This window comes from Lontra canadensis, unplaced genomic scaffold (genome assembly GCF_010015895.1).
Source record: "Lontra canadensis isolate GAN:19392208 unplaced genomic scaffold, GSC_riverotter_1.0 scaffold60, whole genome shotgun sequence".
Lineage (NCBI taxonomy): Eukaryota > Metazoa > Chordata > Mammalia > Carnivora > Mustelidae > Lontra > Lontra canadensis.
In genome coordinates this window covers 10,960,114-10,982,855 of record NW_022631054.1, presented here as the reverse complement: position 1 = coordinate 10,982,855, position 22,742 = coordinate 10,960,114, and the positions used below count along the sequence as shown (strand labels likewise).

Sequence of the window (22,742 nt, the reverse complement as noted above, 5' to 3'; positions counted from 1 at the left end):
ATTACCCCCATGTCGCAGCACAAAGATGTTAAACCCACATGAGGTTCTGCAGTCAGAGAGCCAGGCTGTGCGGCTTCAGCAGCTGGGCTTTTAACCTCCAAACTGTTTTGCCCAAACTGCATTCCAACTGGACTAACAGAGGAAGGAGCTGACGGTAGGCCACGGTAGGGCATTCGGAATTTATCCTCTGGGTGAAGGGATGCTGTTAGAGGGTTCCAAGCAGGGGACGACTTCTAAGGATTCCCCTGGCTGGTCCCGTCAGGGACACATACGGTATTCCAGGTGAGAAGATGGGTCAAGTCTGGTGAGGTCTTCATTTAATCTTTCCAGTTCTGTGAGGGCAGGTGTTGGTGGCCTCATCTTACAGATGAGGGGGAAAGTTAGGTATCTGGAAGCTTTTAAGGCCTCAGAGCTAGTGCCAGCTCTGTGAACTTGATTCAGCTGAACTTCTGAAGCCAGGTCCTACGGTTGGGTATCGAATGGTACCATCAGCTCATGCAATGAGGTAGAGAATGCTCCTGTTTTTTTTTTTTTTTTTTTCATTTTATTTATTTGACAGAGAGATCACAGGTAGGCAGAGAGGCAGGCAGAGAGAGAGGGGGAAGCAGGCTCCCCGCTGAGCAGAGAGCCCGATGTGGGGCTCGAACCCAAGACCCTGAGATCATGACCTGAGCCAAAGGCAGAGGCTTTAATCCACTGAGCCACCCAGGTGCCCCACGCCTGTTTTTCAAATGAAGTAACTGAGGCTGAGAGACCAGCGTTTGGTCTGTTTGAGCCAACTCTACCCTAGAGCTTCTGTAGTAGCCCATGTGCCCCATGCTCCCCGCCTGTCTTCGAGGCCTTTGTAGAACACACATTTGGTTGTGTGGCACTCAGACTAAAAATGTTGTAGTGGCATATTACTATGTAGATAATTCATGTTCCATGACAAGGAATCTGGAATCCTCCAGCTCCCAAACTGTCTGTGTCCTATGCTCAGTTCCTCAGCCCACCGGGCAAACGTCTAATTTTTCGAGACCAAACTGGTGTTGCTCATCAGATCCTTCCCAACCAGCAAGCCAAATGCCTTCTTGTCAGTGTTGCCACAGAATCTTTTAATGTGCCTTAAGCAGACCCTAACTGACAGAGCACCATCTCCTTTCTGCTGCTAGCTCCTGGTCCCAGGACAAAGAGGCAGCGAACAAGGCAGGGGCTGAGGCTTTACCACGTCACTGAAACTGCAGGTCTGGATCTGGGCTCCTTAGGAAGAGTATGTGATCTGCACTATGGACAGTGGCAGAAGTGTCTGTCCTTAGTCCGAGAAGGTGCAGACGCGTCCAGGCCCTTCTCACACACCACTCAACAGATTGATTTTTTTCCCCTCTTTATTGTTAGACACAATGTATAAACACATAAAACAGTAAACAGCAGGAATCCTCTTGGACCTCAAACACCATCAAGGAAGGAAGAGATCCCAGAGACTTTTTTTAAAGTACAAGACATAGTGCCTGAACCAAAGGCATGGAAGGCAGGCCAGAGCCAGCAGAGAGCTGGACTGAAGGTTCCTTCCCTTTCCCCAGAGCCAGGATAACCTCACAGAGCCCCTCACCGGTAGCCAGTCCACACAGGCAGAAGGCCACCCAAGGGAAAACTCTATACCAGAAAGTCTTCCGCTCCTGGAAAGAAGGGCAACACCCTTCCCATCCTTGCTGCCTTGAGGGCTACAACTGAGGAGAGGGGAAGCAGTGTCCCATGTCACTCTGACCCCCTCCCCAGCTACCCCCATATTTGGCATTTACCAAAGCCTGTCCCAGTTCAGACCCTGACCAGACCCACCATGTGCCCAAAGTTTGCTGGGGAGGGATGGAGAGTGGAAGAGGCTGGGTGTGAAACCAAACAGATCTTTTATTTGCAGTCGTCACTGGGGCCGTTTCTTGTTGCTTATTTGTTTGCTGGCCTGCTCTTCCAGCTGCATGGCCAAGCGCAAGGCCTTGATGACATCTGGAAGGAAGGGGTGGTGGTGCACTGCGGGTCAGGGGGGTCACAGAGGCCCCTCTCCCTCAGGGCCGAGGCCCCACCCTCCAGCCACACCCACCTTGCAGCGCTGAGAAGTGCTTGGCTTGCTGGACCAGGGCAGACTCTGCCTTGTTCACGAAGGTCTCCAGGTCATAGTCTGGCTGCTCGGTCATCTCAGAGAGCTCAAGCCAGCCTGGCCCTTGCTGCGGTGACATGGGGGAAGCGCGTCAGTGCAAAAACGGTCAAACCAACCTAGCAAATCCTTCCTGTGCCCCCCACTACCTGTAATGCAGACGACATGTGCAAGATGCCCGTTCCTCCAGCCACAGCCCACCCTCTGCCTGCTGACCTCCTCCGGCAGAAATCCTCAGCTTGAATCCATCCTCTTTCCTGCCTCCAACTTGTCCCTCTCCCCAGGTCAAATGAATGTCACAATCTGTCTTGACACCGCGTCAGAAACGGGAGCAGCAACTTTATTCTTTCACCCTGTTTGTGCCCGGATCCTACCAATTTTGCCCCTTAAATGATACTTGAGTCTCACGTCCTCACTCCAGTCCTGAAGTGGCCACGGCCACCCTCCGTCTGGGCACCAACACCTTTCTTGAACTCTTAACAACAATCTCCTAACTGCTCTTAGCTCCAAAATGCCTTTACTCATGCTCTCCCACGTTCCCCAACCAGGCTCCACACTGACCTAAGGCTCTGATGAGACCTTGTCCTTCGATCCAACCACACTCCGCTTTATTCCCTTCTAAGGCATCCACTGCCCTCATGACCAAGTCCAGGCCTTGGGAGTGAACCATTGGTCCTCCAGCATCAGGTCCCCACTGACCTGGCCACGGCCTTAAGCTCCATCATCTGCTCACTCCTTTTGCTTTGACCAGAGTGAGCCTCTCATTCTTCCTGAAAGTACCATGACCTTTCACACATTTGTACCCCTGAGCACTCCAGGGAGGGAGGACAGGCTTAAGCGCTTGCTCTTCATGTCCCCTCCTCAGTTCTAAGTGGCCCAAGCTCCTTTCCGTGCTGCCCCGAGTGCCCCACTGGCAGTGCACCCTCGGCCCCCCTCCGCTCTCCCACAGCAGGGGTCACAGCAGCACCAGCATCTACCGCCTCCTACACGCAAACTACATGCTGGGCGCTGCTTTAGAAGCAGATCACTTAACCCTCAGGCGCAACCACCCTGTCTTGCCCACTTTAGAGATGAAAAAACCGAGGCCTAGTGATGATAAATGACTTTCATAAGGAAATCAGCTTATAAATAGGAGAATCAGAATGGATCTAGTCTTATTTTACGGCATGCTATCCATACCTCGAGTTTTTGGTCTTTGGTTTCAGCACAGCAGTTAACATATAGAAAGCTCTCACCAAACACTCTGAATAAACAAGCCAAGGTCTCTGCATATAAATCTCCCTCCAAAGCCTCAGTCAGGAGCACAGAGGAGAGACGCTAGCTCTGGCTAGGAGGGTGGAGGAGAAAGGCTGTGTGGGCCAGGCTGGAGAAGGGGGTAGGTTAATTAGTTGTTCTAGAACATCTAAATGAATAGGTGGAGAATGAAGGAATGCTAAGTAGAGGCCTGCCTCTTGCCATCCCTATCTGAAGACCTGTGGGAGCAAAGCCCAGGTCATGTTCAAAGAACAGTGCTGAGCACCACTGAGGGCCTCTACTAGGATACATATCCAGTCCCTCCCTAGTCAGGGCCAGCTCCTCACCTGTATAATCTCCTTGAGCTCCTCCATGGCCCTTTCCTCCAACTCCCTGATCTGAGACATGGCTTCGTTAAAGCTGGACATCTGGGAAGATAGTTCCTCCTCTTCCTTGGAGAACTGCAGGGGCCCAAAGGAGAGGTACAAACAGTATGGCCTAGTTCTGGTCTCAGCAGGCCACACTTCCGTTCTGCCTAGCCCCACCCCACACCTTACATTGCCTGGGATCAGGGACCCATGAGAGCTGGCTTCCATCTCTTCTGTTTCCATTTGAGTTGGCTGCTCCCCACTGGACCCACTGTGGGGGCTCAGCTCCTTGACCCTGAGGAAACAAGAAGGTCTCAGAGCCCACAGGAGCCTCCTGAGCACTCACGAGACTGCAGCACCACTCAGACCATGAGGCTCAAAGGGAGAAGCAGCTTTGACTTTGGCCTAGAGGACCCATGCTGGCTCTCAACCAAGGCCTGAAGGGGACTGGGGCAGACCATCTAGCATCATGTCTGAACTCCCAAGTCTCAGCTTCACTGTCACAGAAGAATATCCTGAGGCACTGAGACTCCAGAGCTTCTTCCCTCTTCTCTCCTCCCTCCTGCAACCCTTTCCCCATCCCACTGGCCATGGGTACGAGTACCTGTCTGCATATCTTAGTGTGTTTAAAGTATATTCACAGGAGCTTATGCCCGGTGAGATCATGGCAATCTGCAAAAGGGGGAAACAGGCAGTTAAGTTCAACCCTTAACAAGATCACAAGGTAAGGGGACCAGACCACCTGCTGCTGGAGACTGCCAGGAGCTGTCTGTGTGAGCTCCTGACTCCCACAGAGTATTGGAGCAGGGAGCTAATTAAGCACCCGCTCTGTGCCAGGCACCTTGCCCCATGGCCAACGAAAATTAAGGCACCTTGGAAATTGGATATCCACCTTTAAATTTTTTTTTTTAAATTTTTTTTTAAGATTTTATTTATTTATTTGACAGAGAGAGATCACAAGTAGACGGAGAGGCAGGCAGAGAGAGAGAGAGAGAGAGAGAGAGAGAGAGAAGCAGGCTCCCCGCCGAGCAGAGAGCCCCATGCGGGACTCTATCCCAGGACCCTGAGATCATGACCTGAGCCGAAGGCAGTGGCTTAACCCACTGAGCCACCCACGCGCCCCGGATATCCGCCTTTAAAGGTATATCTGGTTACCATCCCCCCCAACCCATTGCTTTATCACTTTATTGACCCACTCTCCAAGGTCACATCTTAAGGAGCAGTGGCTCCTGCTGGAACCTTATATTCACCCAGGCTCAGGAATGATGGGTTAGAGCTTAGTCCGAAATTCCTGCCTTCCCTAGTAGGCCAGAAAGAGATTTCATGGAGGGGAAGGAGGGCAGATCCTAGCTGGCAAGGCTTGTAGATATAATAAGGAAGGGGACAAAAATCATTTACAGCCACAGCCCTTTCCTATTTCTGAAGCTGTGAGCCAACGAACCTAAGGGAAGCCATAGAGGAGACGAGAATTTCCTTCTCCTGATTCCCACAGCCCTCCTTCTGAGTTATGGGGCCCCACTTCATGGGGTAAGGGAGCAATGACCATCCCAAAACCAAAAGCTTCCCAGACATATAGTAAAGAGAGCAGATCCTTTCCTTCTCTCTTGAACAGGCAAAGAGGAATCGGTACTAAATTGGTACTAAAAGGCCATGGCAGGGTGGCAGGGGGAGGGTAAGTTTAGGGGGCAGCGCGGCTGGGCTGCAGTCGGTTGAGCGTCCGATCCTTGATATGGGCTCAGGTCATGATCTCAGGTGCTAGGATTGAGCCCCACGTTGGGCTCTGCACTTGGTGAGGAGTCTGTGCAAGGATTCTCTCTCTCTCGTTGTGCCCCTCCCCCTACTTGTACACATGCATGTTCTCTAATAAATAAATAAATCTTTAAAATAAATAAGTGAGGGGTGCCTGGGTGGCTCAGTCGTTAAGCATTTGCCTTTGGCTCAGGTCATGATCCTGGGGTCTGGGGATTAAGCCCTGTGTTGGGCTCCCTGCTCAGCAGGAAGCCTGCTTCTCCTTCTCCCACTCCCCGAGCTTGTGTTCCCTCTCTCACTGTGTCTCTGTCAAATAAATAAATAAAATATTAAAAAAAAATAAAATGAAATGAAATAAAGAAGTGCATAAATAAAAGGCAGCAGGGTTTGCCCACTCAAGATGAAGCCTGGAAACCCAGGTGGCCAGGGGTACCAAACCCACCCAGAAACAGGACTCAGGGTCTTCCCACGCCACTTCCAGAGCGACCCTACTCACCATGCAGGTCCTCGAGTTCTCCCCGATAAAGGAGTCCCTCAGCACCTGGGTCAGCTTGCTCTCTCGAAACGGGGTGTGAGCCTTGTTCTGTCCCAGGGCCCTGATGCACTCCTGTGGGGCAGCAGGGGGCACTGGGGTCCCTTCTTTCCCTTTGAACCACCCACCCCCTTGCTCCCCCCGCAGGAGCCTCCCAGGCCGGCCGCCTGCGCCTCCACCTTCAGAGCCAGGAGGCTCTTGTTGATCTCTGCACCCTCCATGCGGGTCTGCCGGTCAGCGCTGGAAGTGTCCGCACCTCTCTCGTTCCCTGCCAGATCCACCAAAGAGAACTTGCCATGCACTCTCCCTTTGGCTCGAAGAAGAATCTGGAAGCAGGCATGGGAGCGGGAAGAGTTGGAGTTGGCAAACGTCTGCCCAGAGGTCCTATGTCAAAAGAGAACGAAGAAAGGCTATGAGCCTCTGAAAATTCTTGGCCGCTGTGACTCCCCAGAGTTCAAGCCACCCCACTTCACTGCACTAAGTTCTCGGTACAAGGGGCACAGGTGAGGACTCTGAGCAGTCCTGTGTCTTCTTGTCCCAGACTCCGTTTTGTCCTCTGTGGGCAGCAGCTCTCCCTCCAGCTCCAGACCTAACAAGTTTTCCTGGCAGTGAAAGTACTGGATTCTGTGCTACGGCCTTAGCAAGACGGCCCAGCTGCACGTGGGGAAGGAGTGGCCTGTGTGGCACGGCAGGGTGGGGGAGGAAGAGGGGTTGTCACCAACCACTTGTCAAAGCTTGAGGGCCCTGAGGAGGGCAGCCCCCTCCCTGGGCGTCCATAAGCCACCCAGCGCTCCACTGCACCATGCCTGGAGGCAGAGCACTTCCCTAACTCTGCAGAGGGGCAATGACACCATCACTTCCAGCCACAACAGACCCAGAGTGCCTATCTCCCACCACAGAGGGAGAGAAGAGCAAGGAAAAGCCTAGAGAAGTCAGGAAGCATGCTTTGGGGTAAGAGCCTAGAAATAAAGTCTGCCTTGGTGGGGGGCGCCTGAGTGGCTTAGTTGGTTAGGCGCCCAACTTTAGTTCAGGTCATGATCCTGGGGTCCTGGGATCAAGCCCCTCATGGGGCTCCCTGCTTAGCAGGGATCCTGCTTCTCCCTCTCTCTCTGGCGTTCCTCCTGCTTGTATTCTCTGTCAAATAAATAAATAAAATCTTAAAAAAAAAAAAAAAGTCTGCTTTAGTTACATCTATGACACTCTGACTCACTCCTGATGAGCCTCTGGCCCTGGGTCATCTGCCCTATTGAGAGTCCTCAAGACAGGGGCCCTCACAGCCCTCAGCAAGCTGCAGAGGGAAGCACTCTGCAGGAATAGCAGTGGGCTCGGAGCGAGGGTCTGTCACCTGAACCAGGGACTGGGGGCCCCTTCCCGTCACCATAATTCTGACCTGCAGGCACTGCCCATGTCGATCATCTTGATGACGTCATCTGCACAGCTAACCAGGCGCTCCTGCAGCCCGACCACCTGCACCTGCTGCTTGCCGTCCTCCAGCACACGCAGCTTGGCTTTCTTGTTGAGCAGGTCGAATAGCTGTGCCAGGCAGGGGAACACATAGGGGAACAAGGCTAAGGCCGTCAGGGCCCGGGCACCCCACCCAATAGTCCATCCTTCAGGGCCTGTCCCAGCTCAGACGAGGGCTGGTAGCAGGGCAGGCAGAGAGAGGTTAAGCTGGGTGGAGGGCAGTATCTGAGTCAGGCGGCCTCAGTGTGCTAGGACTCTGCTACTTTGCCAGCTATGGGAGCCTGGACCCGGCCATGCCTAACAGTTCCAGCCTTATTCCTCATCTGCAGAATAATGACCGTAATGCTTCCTCAGAGGTTACTACAGTGATCGAATGAGTTGAGACGTGCTTAGCACACGATACCATATCAATAATCCACATTAGCTATAATTATTATTATTAGCATGGAGATCCTGCTCTGAGGAAGGCAGCTCTGTATAAGCACGGACCGTAGAGATAGAGGGTACAGAGCATAAGGGGCGGAGGGGAGAGTAAAAGAGATGAACAGAGAACAAACATACACGATCAGGGGAAGACTAGAATGGTCATAAAGGAGGTGGGTCAAGGGAAGACAGGGCATACACAAGGCAAACCTCCCCCACAAGATGGAGCCCTGAGGAGCGTTACTGATCTACTTGCTGAGCCTGGGCCCCATCTCCCCATCACACACATCAGGGCAGAGGAGCCCGTCAAAGACTTGATGGTCCACAGGTTGTTTGGTTTCTACCATTTTTAGCCAATCTCAAGGACTTAGATATTTCAGGGGCCCCGACAGTATAAATAGGGGCTCCTTGCCGGCTAGCTACCTTCCCATTATAGATCTCAAAGAATGTCACGTAGACTTCCAGGCCCAGGTTCCGGTAGCGGGGCTGATTCTTCAGAAGGAAGACGTCGCGGGCTGCGGGAGACAGCTGGGTAAGTAAGCAGCCTGGCTTCGAGTGTCCGACCCCAGTGGCAGAACACATACTTACAGGCCATGGCGTAGATCCCTTTGGATGCATTCTGGGCTTTCCCAGAGAGGTCTCCGCCCATGGTCTGCAAGGGAAGGGGCGGGAGACTATGGTGAAGGGCCCTGGGCCTAGGTCCGAGCACTACAGGCTGCATCATTGCAGCGGGCCCCCGCACTGAAGCTAAGAAGCTGCACTGGCCAAGGCATCCGACACAAGAGTCTCTGGTGACGGGGCATCGGCACCAGCGGCACTTTCTGCAGGAAACTTCCCTTTCAGGGACCCACTGTGACACCATGGGCAGGTGTGCTCCCTGCTAGGCCTGAAAACTCACATGTGTCTTGCCACTTCCCGTTTGGCCATATGCAAAACAGGTTGCTTTTCCCCCTTCAAAGATGGTCTGGACCAGTGGCCTTGCTGTGAACCTAGGAGAAAGGATAGGGGAAAATATGTATCTCTCCCTAAAACGTGCTTCCTAGAATATGGCCCTATTGCTCCTTCACTGCAGAACTTCTGGGGTCTTCAATTCCTCCTTCCAAGCACTCGCACTTCTCTCCTGCAAAGTGGTTCCACTGGACCCCACCCCCCACTTATACACTGAAAATCCTCCCAGCCAGCTGGGGAGGGCTGGGCTGACCTGCCGAGAAGAAGATGGTGGCCTTCACTCTGACCGAGCCACCAGCCCTCCCTCTGACCCTGAAGACCCAAAGTGAAACCCTGAGCTTAGCCGCTGACTGCTAGCATAAGAAACACTACAAAGATTAGAGGAAACCCTCTAAAGTAGGAGCTTAAAATATTTTACGCTTTGTGAGCCACATAGGTCTCTCACGTTTTTTTAAAGATTTTTTTAAAATTTAATTTAAAAAAATATTTTATTTATTTATTTGACAGACAGAGATCACAGGCAGGCAGAGAGGCAGGCAGAGAGAGGGAGGAAGGGAAGCAGGCTCCCCGCTGAGCAGGGAGCCTGACTTGGGGCCTGATCCCAGGAGCCTGGAATCAAGACCGGAGCCGAAGGCAGAGGCCTTAACCCACCGAGCCACCCAGGCGCCCCTAGATTTTATTTTTAATTGCTCTCTATACCCAACAGGGGCTTGAACTCACAATCCTGAGATTCAGAGATGCATGCTCCACTGAGCCAGACAGGTGTCCTGCTTGTCACATTTAAAAAAAAAAAAGAAAAAAAGAAATCCTTTAAAAACATAGAAACCATTCATTCTTAGTTAGAGAGCCCTTTTTATAAAAAGGGACTGTGAGCCAAATTTGGTCCATGGGCTGTAGTTTGTTATCTTCTGGTCTGGAGCAGTCCTGACAATAGAACTTTGTGCTAGAGAGCCCGGGTGTCTCAATCGGTTAGGCATCTGACTCTTGGTTTCAGTTCAGATCATGATCTCAGGATCAGGAGATCGAAGCCGAGTTGGGCTCTGAGCTCGGCAGGGAGTCTGCTTGAAAGATTCTCTCCCTTTGCCCGAGTGTGTGTGAGCTCTTTCACTCTCCCTAAATACCTAAATATCTTAAAAAAAAAAAAATGAAAGAACTTTCTGTGATGACAGAAATGCTCTCTACTGTGCTAGTAGCAGCCCTAGCCCCGTGTGGCTAGAACGCACTTAAAATGTGGCTAATAGGACTCAAGAATTGAATTCTGGGACACCTGGCTGGCTCAGTTGGTAGAGCATGCAACTCAATCTCAGGGTCACGTGTTTAAGCAAAAAAAAAAAAAAAAAGAGAGAGAGAGAGAGAGAGAGAGAGAACCGAATTCTTAATCTTATTTTTTACTGAAATAGCTACAGGATGGTGAGGCACCTGGGTGGCTCAGTGGGTTAAGCCTCTGCCTTGGCTCAGGTCGTGATCTCGGGGTCCTAGGATCAAGCCCCGAGTAGAGCTCTCTGTTCAGGAGGGAGCCTGCTTCCCCCTCTCTCTGCCTGCCTCTCTCTCTGCCTACTTGTGGTCTCTGTCAAATAAATAAATAAAATCTTTAAAAAAATAAATAAACAAATAGCTACATGATGGAGTGCCTGGTAGGCTCAGTCAATGGAACATGTGACTCTTGATCTCGGGGTTGTGAGTTCGAGCCCCACCTTGGGTGTAGAGACTACTTAAAAATCTAAAAATACAACTAAAAACTAAAAACCACGTAAGGCTTGTGGGTGCTGCATTAGACAAAGCAGTGCTAGTGTTTGCACTAGTGTTACCCACTGCTAAGCTCAGTGGGTAACAGAGTGGCTACATAAGATACTAGAAGAACCGCTCCCTGCCGCCTGCCCAGCCCAGCCTCAGCAGAGTGCAGTCAGTGGGTTAAGACCTCATTCATGAGCCACTCAAGGATGGGCTGCTGAAGATGCAGAATGGGATGTGACAAGCCCAAGTGGGGCCTTCCTGTTGCCTGGTAGTCTGAGTCGGACTCAGAGTCAGAGCCAGCTCTGTGATGGCTGACCCAAGGAAAATATGAGGCCAGGAAGGGCCTCAGAGTCCCGTGGCTGTGAGTAGTGTTACCACAATATCCCGCATGGAAAAGAGGAAGGCTGGGAAAAGGGGGGAGAAAGAGGGCAAGAGACTAACCTGTAGACAACTTCATTTGAAACTGTTTCATCAAATGCAAAGTCAAAGCAGAAGGCTTGGTTTTCCAGATACTTTGTTAAGTCTACTTTTAACTTGGGCTCGTGGACCAAGAGGAGACACTTGCTGGGAATGGAAATCACATCAATTTCTTTCTTGGCCAATTCTGCAGAAGGAGAGTATTTCAGGGGATGATTCCTGGACACGGAGGATGTCAGTCCAGAGCCTCCTTCTGACCGAGCTGGGCTTACCTTGTTTATTCAGCGGCCGTTTCCTCACACAGACACAGATCCTGTGCTCTTCGATCTTCAAGAGGATGAGAGAAGACAACCACCCAGTGAAAGGTCAGAGCAATACTGAAAGAACCCTTCCTCTTCCAATCCAGTGTCTGGCTCACTCTGGGGCCAAGACCCGACACCAGGACCCCTGCGCCCCCGCAGATAGTTACTCAGAGCACAGCAGGCAGCACTGAATTTCCTCCCCAGTTTTCTCATGCTGCTGCCTATGGGGTGCAGGTCTACTTCCATGATTCTCAGTAAGGATCTAGCCAACCTATGCACGTGAGGGTGACAGTTTTGGAGATCAGACTCTCCCATCCAGCCTTAGTAGCTCCAGTCCAGCAAAGGATACTGAAAATACCTCAAGGGCCAGTGCAGATTCCTGCAGGCCCTCACTCTCCTAAAGAGGAAATTTGCCTTTCAATTGTACTCAGGAAGGAGGGGTAGAAGCCCTTAGGGTTTACTTACAGGATCTGTCACAGTAAGCGGATGGCATTCCAAAGTAGTCCGAAATTCTTTGATCATCCGGGCAAATTCCCAGTTTGGAAAGCTGTTGTCATACTCCTGTTTGGGACAAGGGCAAAAAAGGATGCACTGTGGACATGCTGCCATGTAAGGGCTCTCAGAGCTCAGCTCTTCACATGCATGCAGCCCTCCAGTTGACAAAGCCCCCCAGTCTTACTTCCTCCCACCCTGGCTCTAGGTTGAGAACTTAGGAACAAAACCCTGAGGACAGAGGTTGGCAGGGAGTGACTATGCATGCACCAAACCAATCTAGGAACTAGGGCCAGAGCCACTGTGGCCCTTTTAGGAGACCAGCATGTTGAGTTTCCCAAGAGCCACGAACCCAATTGAGGGGAAGTGCTCCAAACTGGAACTCCCTTGCAGCACTGCCCCCCGCTCCCATACACGCAGCTGGGGCCAGGGGAGCAGGAAAGCAGGCAACTCTGCCCTGCAGGTCCCTGCGATGGCACATATCAATCAGCAGGACATATTTCTTGCCCGAAGTCTTCAGAAAAATATCTGACTTACTTGTTCTCTGAGTCCAAATGAGAAAGCAGTTAAATTTCCTAGATATCAGAACTGGAGCCTCAGAAATGCTGGGGCCCGACTGTATCTCCATCGCTGGTGAGGGTGCAGTTAAGGACGTCTGTCCAAAAACCCTTGACCTAAGAAAAGTACCTGTGCTCGCTTTATTCTCATTTCGGAGTTCTGGGCCCTCTTCTCTTCTCGCTTGTTCTTCATTTTCTCCATTTCCTTCACAATACATGATTTCCTCCGAACTGTGGGAGGAGGGGGAAGGAAGCCCACTATTACCTGTCTAAGCCAGCCAGCCTACTCTTCAGCTGCTGTCCTGAGTCCTGGGCCTTTCCCAGGACTAGGCCTTCCCCAGACCCTTGCTTTTAAATGACCAGATGCAAGGAGAGGCAGCAACAGATGAGACTGTTGGGAGGGCCAACCCTGCAAAGCAAAGACTTGCACAAGCACTCTAGGCCTAACCCAAGCTCTCTCCACGCCTCTGTGGCATTTTCTAAACAATCAGAAGAGGGGATGCCATCCCTGATTGGTCTGATGGTCATTCTGGGTTATCCTTCTGGTGTTGGCCAAGACTTGAGCTGTGACAACATCTCGACTACATCAGAGGGCTCTTGTCAGCTGGTGGGAACAGGGTCACTTCTAGTGAAAGACCGATGCCACAGCCACAGGAAAACATGCTTCCATGTGACAAACATGGTTTGAATTCAGGTGCCAAAGCAGGCCAGGTTTGGGACAGGACCGAACAAAGCAGATAGCTCAGTGTATCTACCTGAGTTCACAGGGTTTGCAGAAGAGCTGCCTCGGATGGAATGGACCTGCTCTTCCACCTCCTCGCTGACCATCGTCAATGGTATTTCAGCCACTGCAGGGCAAGAGGGCCTAGGGGGGCCAGCTGTGGGGGAAGGAGAGTCATTGGAGAAGCAGGCAGGCAAACCAGAGCTGCGCTCCTCTGAGCCCCAGCAGGTCATGGGACGGACAAGTGCAACACACTGCAGGCCCAGCAAGGGCTGGGGCTCCCACAGTGTGAGCAGAGCCTGGGCTTTCCCTCCACCTCAGCCAGCACCTGCGCCCAGTCAGTCTCCTTGCATCGGCTGGCTCCTGCTGTCAAAATTCTTGGAGGGTGGGGCACCTGGTTGGCTCACGCAGTAGACAGCGCAACTCTTAATCTTAGGGTTGTAAGTCTGAGCCCTGTGCTGGGTGTAGAGATTACGTAAAGATAAAATCTTTTAGGGGCGCCTGGGTGGCTGAGACTCAGTCTGTTGAGTGTCCAACTCTTGATTTTGGCTCAGGTCGTGGTCTCAGGGTGATGAGATCAAGATCAGGGAAGTCTGCTTGGGATTCTCTCTCCCTCTCCTTCAGCCCCCACCCCACCACTCTCTCTTTCTCGTTCTCTAAAATAAACAAATCTTTAAAAAAATAAACATAATCTTTAAATTGAAAAAAATATATATATCTTAAAGGGTATGTAAATAGCTCAGTATGGACTTCACCACAAAGGGAAACCCTCTAAAGGCCTGAAGATTTCAGGCTTGACCCAAGTGTGGGTTCTTAGGCCAGGGCTTTCTACTCATTTGGAAGAAAAGCTAGGACTTTCTGACTTCTCCAAAGCCTTGGAGCCTGGATAGCTAACAGGAACAGACAGAAAAGCCAGGAGAAACAGAAACCTGAGTACACCTGGGTGGCTGTTAGTTAGTATCTGCCTTTGGCTCAGGTCATGATCCAAGGGTCCTGGGATCAAGTTCTGCATCAGCTTCTTGTTCAGCCAGGAGCCTGCTTCTCCTTCTGCCTGTCTTTCCCTCTCTCTCTGCCAAATAAATAAAATCTTAAAAACAAACAAAAAACAAAAAACAAAACCAGGAACCTGAGTGACAACTAAACATACTAATTCAACCCAGAAAGGTACATCCCATGATAACTCATTACTTTCCATACCTGGTTGTGACTCTTTTATTTACCTTCATTTTATTAGAGCTCAATTTGATACATGTAAGATGTAATGATTATACATCTTACAAAATCTACACCTGCTTTATCTAATAAAAGCTAACAACTAAAAATATTTTTAGTTTCTTTTTAAGATTTTTATTTAGTGGACAGAGAGCACGAGCAGGGGCAGAGAATGACGGAGAGGGAGAAGCAGATTCCTCACGGAATAGGAGCCCAACATGGGGCTCAATCCAGGATGCTGGGATCATGACCTGAGCCAAAGGCAGACACTTAACCAACTGAGTCACCCAGGTGCCCTTAAAAATATTTTAAAAATTTCATTTATACAAAGTCCAAAAAGGGAAAAAGCTAATTTAGGTACCCTTAGGGGCTTAGGAACTGTCGGGAGCTTGACAGGGACTGTTGGGTTGCTAGTAACCCTCTGTTCGATCTGGGTGTAGTTACATGAGTGTGTTCAGTTTGTGAACCATACACTCAAGGATATGTTTGCTTTTCTGTATATATATTATGTTTCAATTAAATTAAAACAGTAAAATTAAATGATTTCCTAATAAGGGACCAGTGGGGTGGGGGTAGAACAGAACTGAAGCCAGGGGAGTAAGGAATCTCAGAATATTCTAGGACAGGGATAGGACAATGTATGAGGAGCTGTTCCAGAGCCTCAAACAGGGAAAACAGATTCATCACTCACTGGGAACTGAAAAGTGCTTGCGGGAATTTGAGGACGCTGGTAGCTCTACCTCCATATCATTCTCCTGAGTGGTGATGCGAACCTCTGAGACAGTAGACATTCGAGCGGAGCGGCTGCGGAGACCTGAAGACCCAAGGGCAGTGGCCAGTCAGTGCAGCACTATCAGGAGGGCCAATGGGGGCCACTAGGGGGCAACCCTCCAATATTCTGCACAGAGTCCAGACCCCCAGGAAAGAAGCCCACCAACTTCCCATTCCTTCCACCAGAGGAAAAGGAAAAATTAGAAAGGCCAAGTACTAGTGACCCCAAAACTAATCCGCTCATTCTGCCCATCTGAGAGCTCCCAAGAGCAAGAGTATCTCTAACAAGAGCATCTGTCTCGAGTAAATGGGGGGACCTACAGCCAATCTGAAATCCTTTCTGAAGAGGCAGAGCTAATCTCAGAAAAAAAACATTATTAAACCTTAACCATCTTACCCTACCACTGTACAACCTTCCCATATTTTAAAACAACACTGTAAGGTAAGTATCAGTATTCCCATCTGATGGGGGTGGGGCATGACAGCTCAGAGAAATTAAGTGATTTGCCCATAGTCACACTCAATTAGTAAAGGTTGGAGCCAGGATGTGAACCCAAGACTTTTAAGATTCCAAACCCTGGGCTTTTCCCACTGCTCCAGGATGCTTTACAGAGCCGGGCCCAGCCACATCATCAGATCACTACATCATCAGGGTCAGCTACACGGATTTTCTGGAATCTAAAAAGAATGCTTAACTGAGAGAAAACGGAGTTGTATTTGAATTCTTGTTAATTTCTACCCACTTATATAGTTTCCCTCCATAAGAGAGAAACAATTTATCACCTACGAAGTAAGTCATAAACTTGGAAATAGAATACATGGTATAACATAGGCAAACATTAACTTGGATGGAATTTCTGAGTCTCCTAAGTCTAGGCTGATCTGATGGCTCTGTATCAACCATTTCTTTCATTAAGAGCATAAATTGCCATCGTTTTCCTATTTCCCAAAAGATTTGTTGTCATCTCGTGTTTCATTTCTACTGCTGAACAGCATGCACCCGTACTAGGATCTGTTTTCCATTGACATAGGCTGGGCAATGTCCTCTGAGCACAGGCATATGCAGTGCAACCATTCCCATTTCTCTCGCAGGTCCCCACGGTACAGGTAGCAAGAGGGCCAGCGCCTTACCGCTCAGGCCCAGCCCAAGCTTGCAATTGCACCACCTGCCACCTGGGCTTCCCCTAACCTGAAGCTCCAGGCAAGTAGTTTCTGGGCCCCTGCGGTAGGTGGACCCTGTCGGGCAGGGATCTCCCCTGGCTGGGACAGGCCACGCAGGCTGTGAGGGATAGCTGGCTCTGAGTCATGAGTGGGATTTCTTGGGCAGTTTGTACCTACAGCCACCGCACCCCCTATAGCTACAGACTATTACGGTCAGAGTTGGTGTATGTGGACTACTTCTGCAGAGAAAGGCCAAGTTTCTTCTAGACTTCAAGGCAATGCTCCTATTCTTCCCATCCTACCCTACCTGCAGATCTCCACAGCAACATCGACTATTTCTAAACAGCCTGGACCTAGCTTTTCTCTCAGCCTGCTCCCCACCTCACTCCAAGGCACACTGTTCCTTTGAGGAAAGAAAACAGGCCCGTGGGTGGCTGATTACTGCTCTGGATTCTACAGGAAAGGCTTCGAGGCCAACTGGCAAATTTCCCAAATGCATCAGGTCATTGGAAGGTTGGCCTAAGGGCTGGATTCTATTTTTTTTTTTTTTAAAGCACTTTATTGAGGTATGATTGAAATACAAAAAGAAGATATTTATTCAACTCGATGTGTCTGGAGATAAAGTAAACACCCATGAAACTATCATTATAATAATCGATGCCATAAACTAACCCATCACTTCCTAAGGTTTGTTCCTACTGTTTTGTAGTTTATTTTTGTTTCGTTGTTAATATACGATCCGCCCTCACAGTAAAATTTTAAGTACACAATACACTGTTGCTAATCACAGACCAGATTTTTTACGTGAGATCTCCAGAACTTATTTCCTATCAGTGAAGTTTCTCATGAAACTTTGTACTCTTTGACGAAAATCTCCCTATTTCTCCCTCCCTGTAGGTTGGATTCTTTCTAAGATGCTTGGAAGACAGCGCAGGACTCAGCCCACGTACAGTCACCTGCTAAAGTGGAGCAATGATTCTGTCACCACTTCCTGGACACCACCCCAGCAACATTACTCCAGGCACAAACCCCATGATGGTAAGCCAAGAGAAATCCATTTACCTTCCTTTGGAGCAGGAATTTTGGAGTTGACTGATCTGCGTTTTTGTTTCTGAAAAACAGAACGGACCATCACAATATATGGCTCCTATCAACATTCAAGGACCTATCTTGGGTCCATGTGTCATGCTGAAGTCCTAGGCAGTCCCAGAAAATCAGCAAAAGCCAACAAGCCAAGCAGATGACCTGGAGCACTGGTTCGGCCACATGACAAGCACCTACCTGGACTGTTACATTTTCCTGCAGGGGCAGATTGTCCTTTGGGTGTAAGGGAAGAAGTTGTAAAAGCTCTGGGTTTATTGCAGCCACATCATCAAAATCAATCTGCAGAGAGCAAGTAAAAAGTTTTGGTGGGAACAACATAGCTTCTTCAATCCAATCGCATCTCTGCAACCAACGCTACCCCTAGATTCAGAATTTACCAATTTTATAAGTTCCACCAAATACCAATAACTATAAACAAATAGTCGTTAATCGTGGTTTACCATCTAGATGGATATTGGTTTCCGAATGCCAAGCCAATGGTAGATGTCGGTGATGAGAACGAGGTAAAGAGGAGGGCAGGCAGACAGGCAAACAGACAGTCCACAGTAGATCTAGGTCACCTGGCTCCCCTACTGTTCTGCTGGGCAGTGGGGTCCTGCTGGGCACAGTCCCCTGAACACTTCTTGCTGGCTGACACGGAGGAGGAAACGAGTTCTGTCTCGGAGATAGTCAAAATGGAGGGCCCTCCTGGATCTTACGGGCGGGGAAAAGTTCCCGAGAGCTGCTACCTAACCCTAAGTCTACCTACATTTTCTACTGGGCCCAGAAACTTCTTCCCTAGTCACGGCTTCCTGCTCATGCCTTCCCTACTTCATGCTCGTGCCTATAATGAGGTCACAATTCTAGGTTTACATCACTAGAGTCCTGCAACCCTCTAGGAACAACTCAAACTTCATCAGCATAATTCACAGCAGTTCACAATGCAGATGACAGATAACCACACAGTACCAATGTGGTTATCTGCATCTCGAAATGGTTCTGAGCTGAAGCATGTACTCCAGGGTGCAAGTTTTACTTCCTACATATGCAACCTGTGTTTATTAACTAGCTTATTTAAACATTTATTAGGCACGATTAAGGCACTAGGGGGGAAAGTATTCAAAGATGAATTAAGACAAACATTGCCCTTGTCTTCAGTTAGCTCATGTTCTAATGGAGAAGTCATGTGGACAGAGGGCTAGAAACCAGGGCAGCACAGGACAAGGATAGAATCACCAAATGCAAAAGCTGGCAAGTACTTCAGTAACCAAACTTTTGTCCCTGTTTCTTGGACAGCTACAGATCCTTACACCTCTCCTGTTTCTGACACTTAAACCACAGGAAACAAACAACATAGGAGACCAATGATCTAACTCTAGTTCTGGCATTAAGCAACTCTCACATTGATGATTCAGAGTGAACGCCTCAGTTAACATCTCAGGAAGGAGTAAGAGTGACAGTGTTGAAGGCAGCAAGGCACTAGGCACGGTCACAGTGTGGGGCCTGGACACATCTACCCACGGGGACAGCATACTTTGCAAGAAGAGTGTATGGTATAAGGAAAAAGGATGACTGACGTCAGATCCTGAAAAGGCTTTGAACACCTAAGATGTTCAGACCTTATTCCAAAGGCAGTATCTGAGCTGGAGTGAACCCCAGCAAGAGCTATATTTCTAAACAACAAAAAAAAGGCTATCAAACAAAACCACAAGGAATTACTAATAGCTGGTTGAAAAGAATTTTAGAAACCTCTTGACTCAAGGGCAGATAGTGTAAAGTATTCAATCCTTTTATTTCTCAAATATACCACCTAAATATCTGCATACCTTCCAGAGGGGACTATGCTAGGCAAGTCCTTTTCATGTGTTACTGCATTATGCTCCATGAAAGAAGGTCCAGGTCTGTCTTATTCACCTCAGTGTCCCATCTGGCATTTTGGAACCACTACAAAAGTGTCTGTTGAATAAATACTGACAATAGCCTTATGAGGTAGCTATTATTATCAACCTCATTTTTTTGGTGAGGAAGCTGGAGTTCTTTCTTTCTTTTTTTTTTTTAAGATTTAGTTTATTTATTTGACAGAGCAAGAGAGATCACAAGTAGGCAGAGAGGCAGGCAGAGGGAGACGGGGAAGCAGGCTCCCCGCTGAGCGGAGAGCCCAATGTGGGGCTCGATCCCAGGACCCTGAGATCACGACCTGAGCTGAAGGCAGAGGCTTAACCCACTGAAACACGCAGGTGCCCCAGGAAACTGGATTTCTAAGAGAGCTGGAAACATGCCTGAGAACACAAAATAGTAGGCAGAGGCAGACTAGAATCCAGGTTTTCATACTTCTAGCCCAGTGAACTTTTTATCACACCACAACGCCTCTAAAACATAAATGCCTTAGTCATACCTCTCCTCTTTTCAAAATCTTTCCAATGCTCCCCAGTGCCTACAGAATAAAACCTTAAACATCTTAGTGCCAGAGATGAAGACCCTCTAGTCCCCTTTTTCAACTGTTCAGCATCCCGAGCCTTCCACTGCCTGGAGCAAGCTTCTTTACTAGTCCCTATGAGGGCCATCGCACTGTTTTGGTTAAGCCTTCCCGTCCCACCCCCACCAGTCAAGCTCATCCTCAGTAAGTTACCACCTCTGAGATGCTCTAGCTCTATTCATCTTGCCATTTATCAACAAGTTGCCCTCTGTTATTTGGCGTTTCAGGAATATTTTATCTCCTCAACCGGGTTATCAATTTTGCTCTCTGATGCCATAGGTATTTTGCACTCAGAAGCTAGGATACATAAGCAAGGTTTTAGGATTCTATGCAGTTTGTCTTCTACAGACACACCAGAAACTGTTGATTGCTTCAATTTAGACCAGGCCTGACTAAATAAATTCCTAACGCATCCAAAGAGGACCATGTTTTAAGATTTGGGAGGACAAGGCAGCATCAGATACAAGGCTCTCACAAGTTCCATTTCCAGATAGATCTTTTTGTTTGTTTTTTTAGTTTACGTAATCTATCTGCCCAACATGGGGCTCGAACTCAGGACCCTGAGATCAAGAGTCGCATGCTCTACAGACTGAGCTAGACAGGTGCCCCCTCACACAGATCTTTTAGGGAAGAAGGTGTTAAATGTGGTAGAGGCATTCTCATAGAACTTACCTCTTTGCCCTTTGTGGCATCTCCTTCTGTCCATTCCACTGAAACGCAGGATTTCTCCAAATTCACAGTCCTTACATTGGCACTGTGGATTATGCCTACGGTATGAAAGTCCAGTTTACATCTTTTTCACTCATAGAATCCTACAGAGACTCTAATGTGGAGCTGACCTGAAGGAAGGGACCGCTGCCTTTTTCTTTATTTTTCACACTAGAAGACAAGTCTCCTGGCACCTCACCCACAGAATATCCCACTATGAGGTAGGCAGGGAACAGGACTTAAAGTGTGCTGCAGGAGTAAGGATTCATCTCCACTCAAAAGAGAGAGTACAGTGAGGTGAAGGTATATTTGGGCAGAGGAGTCACTCTAGTCCTTAGGTACTGTTCCTCAACATGCACTGAGACTTGAGGCTCTAGAGCCCTCAGGTTTCCCTACCTCACTCCCGATGGTTATATCTGACCATTCTAATGACAGGGTATATTAGACCTGCCAGAGATGCAGTAGCTGCTTAAACAAAAAAAGAGGACAGAATTGCACGCTCCTCAAGAGCAAAGATCTTTTCTGCCTGATTAACCCTGAATCCCAGTGCCTGACATACTGCAAATGCAGAATATTTAGAGAGGAATACAGGGGCCAGGAAGCCGAGGTCCCTACAAAAGCAAGGCAGTTTCAGAGGAGAACTCTGGAGGCGAAGTGAATCTAGCAATCCTAACTTCCCTAGGAGGACCACTGACTTGGAGGAGCCCCTCCCACTTCCGAGGACAGGCAGGGGACCCACCGCCAGGGGAGGCCCTGGACCCGGGTAGAAAAGACCGACTGCCAGTGCAGACACCCAGACCAGGTGGAGGCGGGGGAATTCCCAACAGTGTCTCGACCCTGCCGTTTGGGGGGGAGCAGTAATTTCAGCTGTCTCACAGCCCAAGTGTCCTCTTGATCTCGCGACCCCGCCTCTCACCATTACTGCGTTGGATCTTGATGGTAAGACCAGGAAACAGGCGGGCCTGAAGGGACGAGTCCATGGGCAGTCGCCGGGAAGAGAAACACGAAGTGCAAAAAAAGAAAAACAAAACAAAACCCCAAAAACAAACCCACAGCTCTGGTATCCCTACCAAGTCTTAACGCTGAGCAAACCGCCGCAGTTTAAATCCCGCGCGCCGGCGTCTCTCACAACGTCATCACGCTGCCACTGGCCTCGCTTCCGCCAGAGCACGTCGCCCTCCACAGCCTATTGGGATATGTAGTCTCGGGTCGGTTTTCCGGCGCCTAGGCCCGCCCACCCGCCAGCCACACCCCCGCGCGCTGGGCCTAATGGGAACTTGGGAAGCGTCGTGAAGGGAGATTTCCTGTTCCCTGCGTAAGGCGGAAAGCCATGTGTGCAACTGGTTTCCCCCAAACTGAGAAATTCTAGTATGGCGTTTGAGACCGAGACCAGAGGGTCCTTCAGACAGGGGTTTAAATCGCGACTTCTTCAGTTACTAGTTGAGAAACTGGACTCGTGTTTTCCTTTGCGCAATGAGGAACGTTCTTTCTCTTTTCTCTCTCTCTCTTTTTTAAGAATTTATTTGACAGAGAGAAAGCACAATCAGGGGGAGCGGGAGAGAGAGAAGCAGGCTCCCCTCTGAGCAGGGAGACCCACATGGGGCTTGATCCTAGGACCCTGGGATCATGACCCAAGCCGAAGGCAGGAGCCTGGATCGTGCTTTCATCCTCACGAAGTTATTGCGAAATTTAAATGAGGAGCTATGTTTAAAGTGTCTGGGAGACACATTACCTGGTCTTTTACTGTCTACCACGTGCTAGGCATGGTGCTGGGTGCTAAAGATAATAATAGTGAACAAGACATAGTTGTGCCCTTCTTGACCTAACGTTTCTTTTCTTTTCTTTTCTTTTTTTTTAAAGATTTTATTTATTTATCGGAGAGAGAGGGAGAGAGAGAGAGCACAGGCAGACAATGGCAGGCAGAGGGAGAAGCAGGCTCCCTGCCGAGCGAGGAGCCCAATGTGGGACTCGATACCAGGATGCTGGGATCATGACCCCAGCCGAAGGCAGCGGCTTAACCAACTGAGCCACCCAGGCTTCCCTTGACCTAACGTTTCTAATGTGAACAGGGAACAAAACGAAGTAACAAGTAAATTACAAGCTGTGGGAAGTGCTCTGAAGGAAACTGAGATCTGAGAGAGAAAATAATGGACGAGCCTCCTTTATTACTATTTTTTTAAAGATTTTATTTATTTATTTGACACAGGGAACAAAAGCAGGGGGAGTGGGAGAGGGAAAAGCAGGCTTCTGCTGAGCAGGGAGC

General features: G+C 49.3%; 1 protein-coding gene across 2 annotated transcripts; it reads right to left on the bottom strand.

Annotated features, from left to right (window-relative positions):
* Nucleotides 1-1,357: 1,357 nt before the first annotated feature.
* On the bottom strand, nucleotides 1,358-21,515 carry KIF2C (kinesin family member 2C). Of its 2 annotated transcripts, XM_032877588.1 has the most exons (21): nucleotides 21,396-21,515; nucleotides 20,444-20,538; nucleotides 17,494-17,595; nucleotides 17,275-17,323; nucleotides 14,972-15,094; nucleotides 13,103-13,225; nucleotides 12,478-12,578; nucleotides 11,764-11,859; nucleotides 11,269-11,323; nucleotides 11,021-11,183; nucleotides 8,796-8,886; nucleotides 8,486-8,549; nucleotides 8,321-8,412; nucleotides 7,401-7,543; nucleotides 6,190-6,394; nucleotides 5,975-6,085; nucleotides 4,334-4,401; nucleotides 3,919-4,024; nucleotides 3,709-3,822; nucleotides 2,075-2,198; nucleotides 1,358-1,980 (listed from the first exon to the last, which is right to left on the bottom strand). In XM_032877588.1, the coding sequence occupies exons 1-21, from the start codon at nucleotides 21,457-21,459 to the stop codon at nucleotides 1,898-1,900; spliced, it is 2,172 nt and encodes a 723-aa protein (XP_032733479.1). In that variant the 5' UTR covers nucleotides 21,460-21,515; the 3' UTR covers nucleotides 1,358-1,897. The 2 variants fall into 2 exon arrangements, with proteins under 2 accessions (XP_032733479.1, XP_032733478.1); XM_032877587.1 differs by lacking the exons at nucleotides 20,444-20,538; nucleotides 21,396-21,515 and adding an exon at nucleotides 17,757-17,898.
* Between the last annotated feature and the right edge of the window lie 1,227 nt (nucleotides 21,516-22,742).

Bases quoted from the DNA above. Each gene is read 5' to 3' on its own strand.
- KIF2C (XM_032877588.1), bottom strand. From the start codon at position 21,459: ATGGACTCGTCCCTTCAGGCCCGCCTGTTTCCTGGTCTTACCATCAAG. The intron at 20,539-21,395 runs GTGAGAGGCGGG...TTCATACCGTAG, and splicing joins CAAGATCCAACGCAGTAATG to GCATAATCCACAGTGCCAAT. The intron at 15,095-17,274 runs GTAAATGGATTT...TTGGGTCTTCAG, and splicing joins AATTCCTGCTCCAAAGGAAG to GTCTCCGCAGCCGCTCCGCT.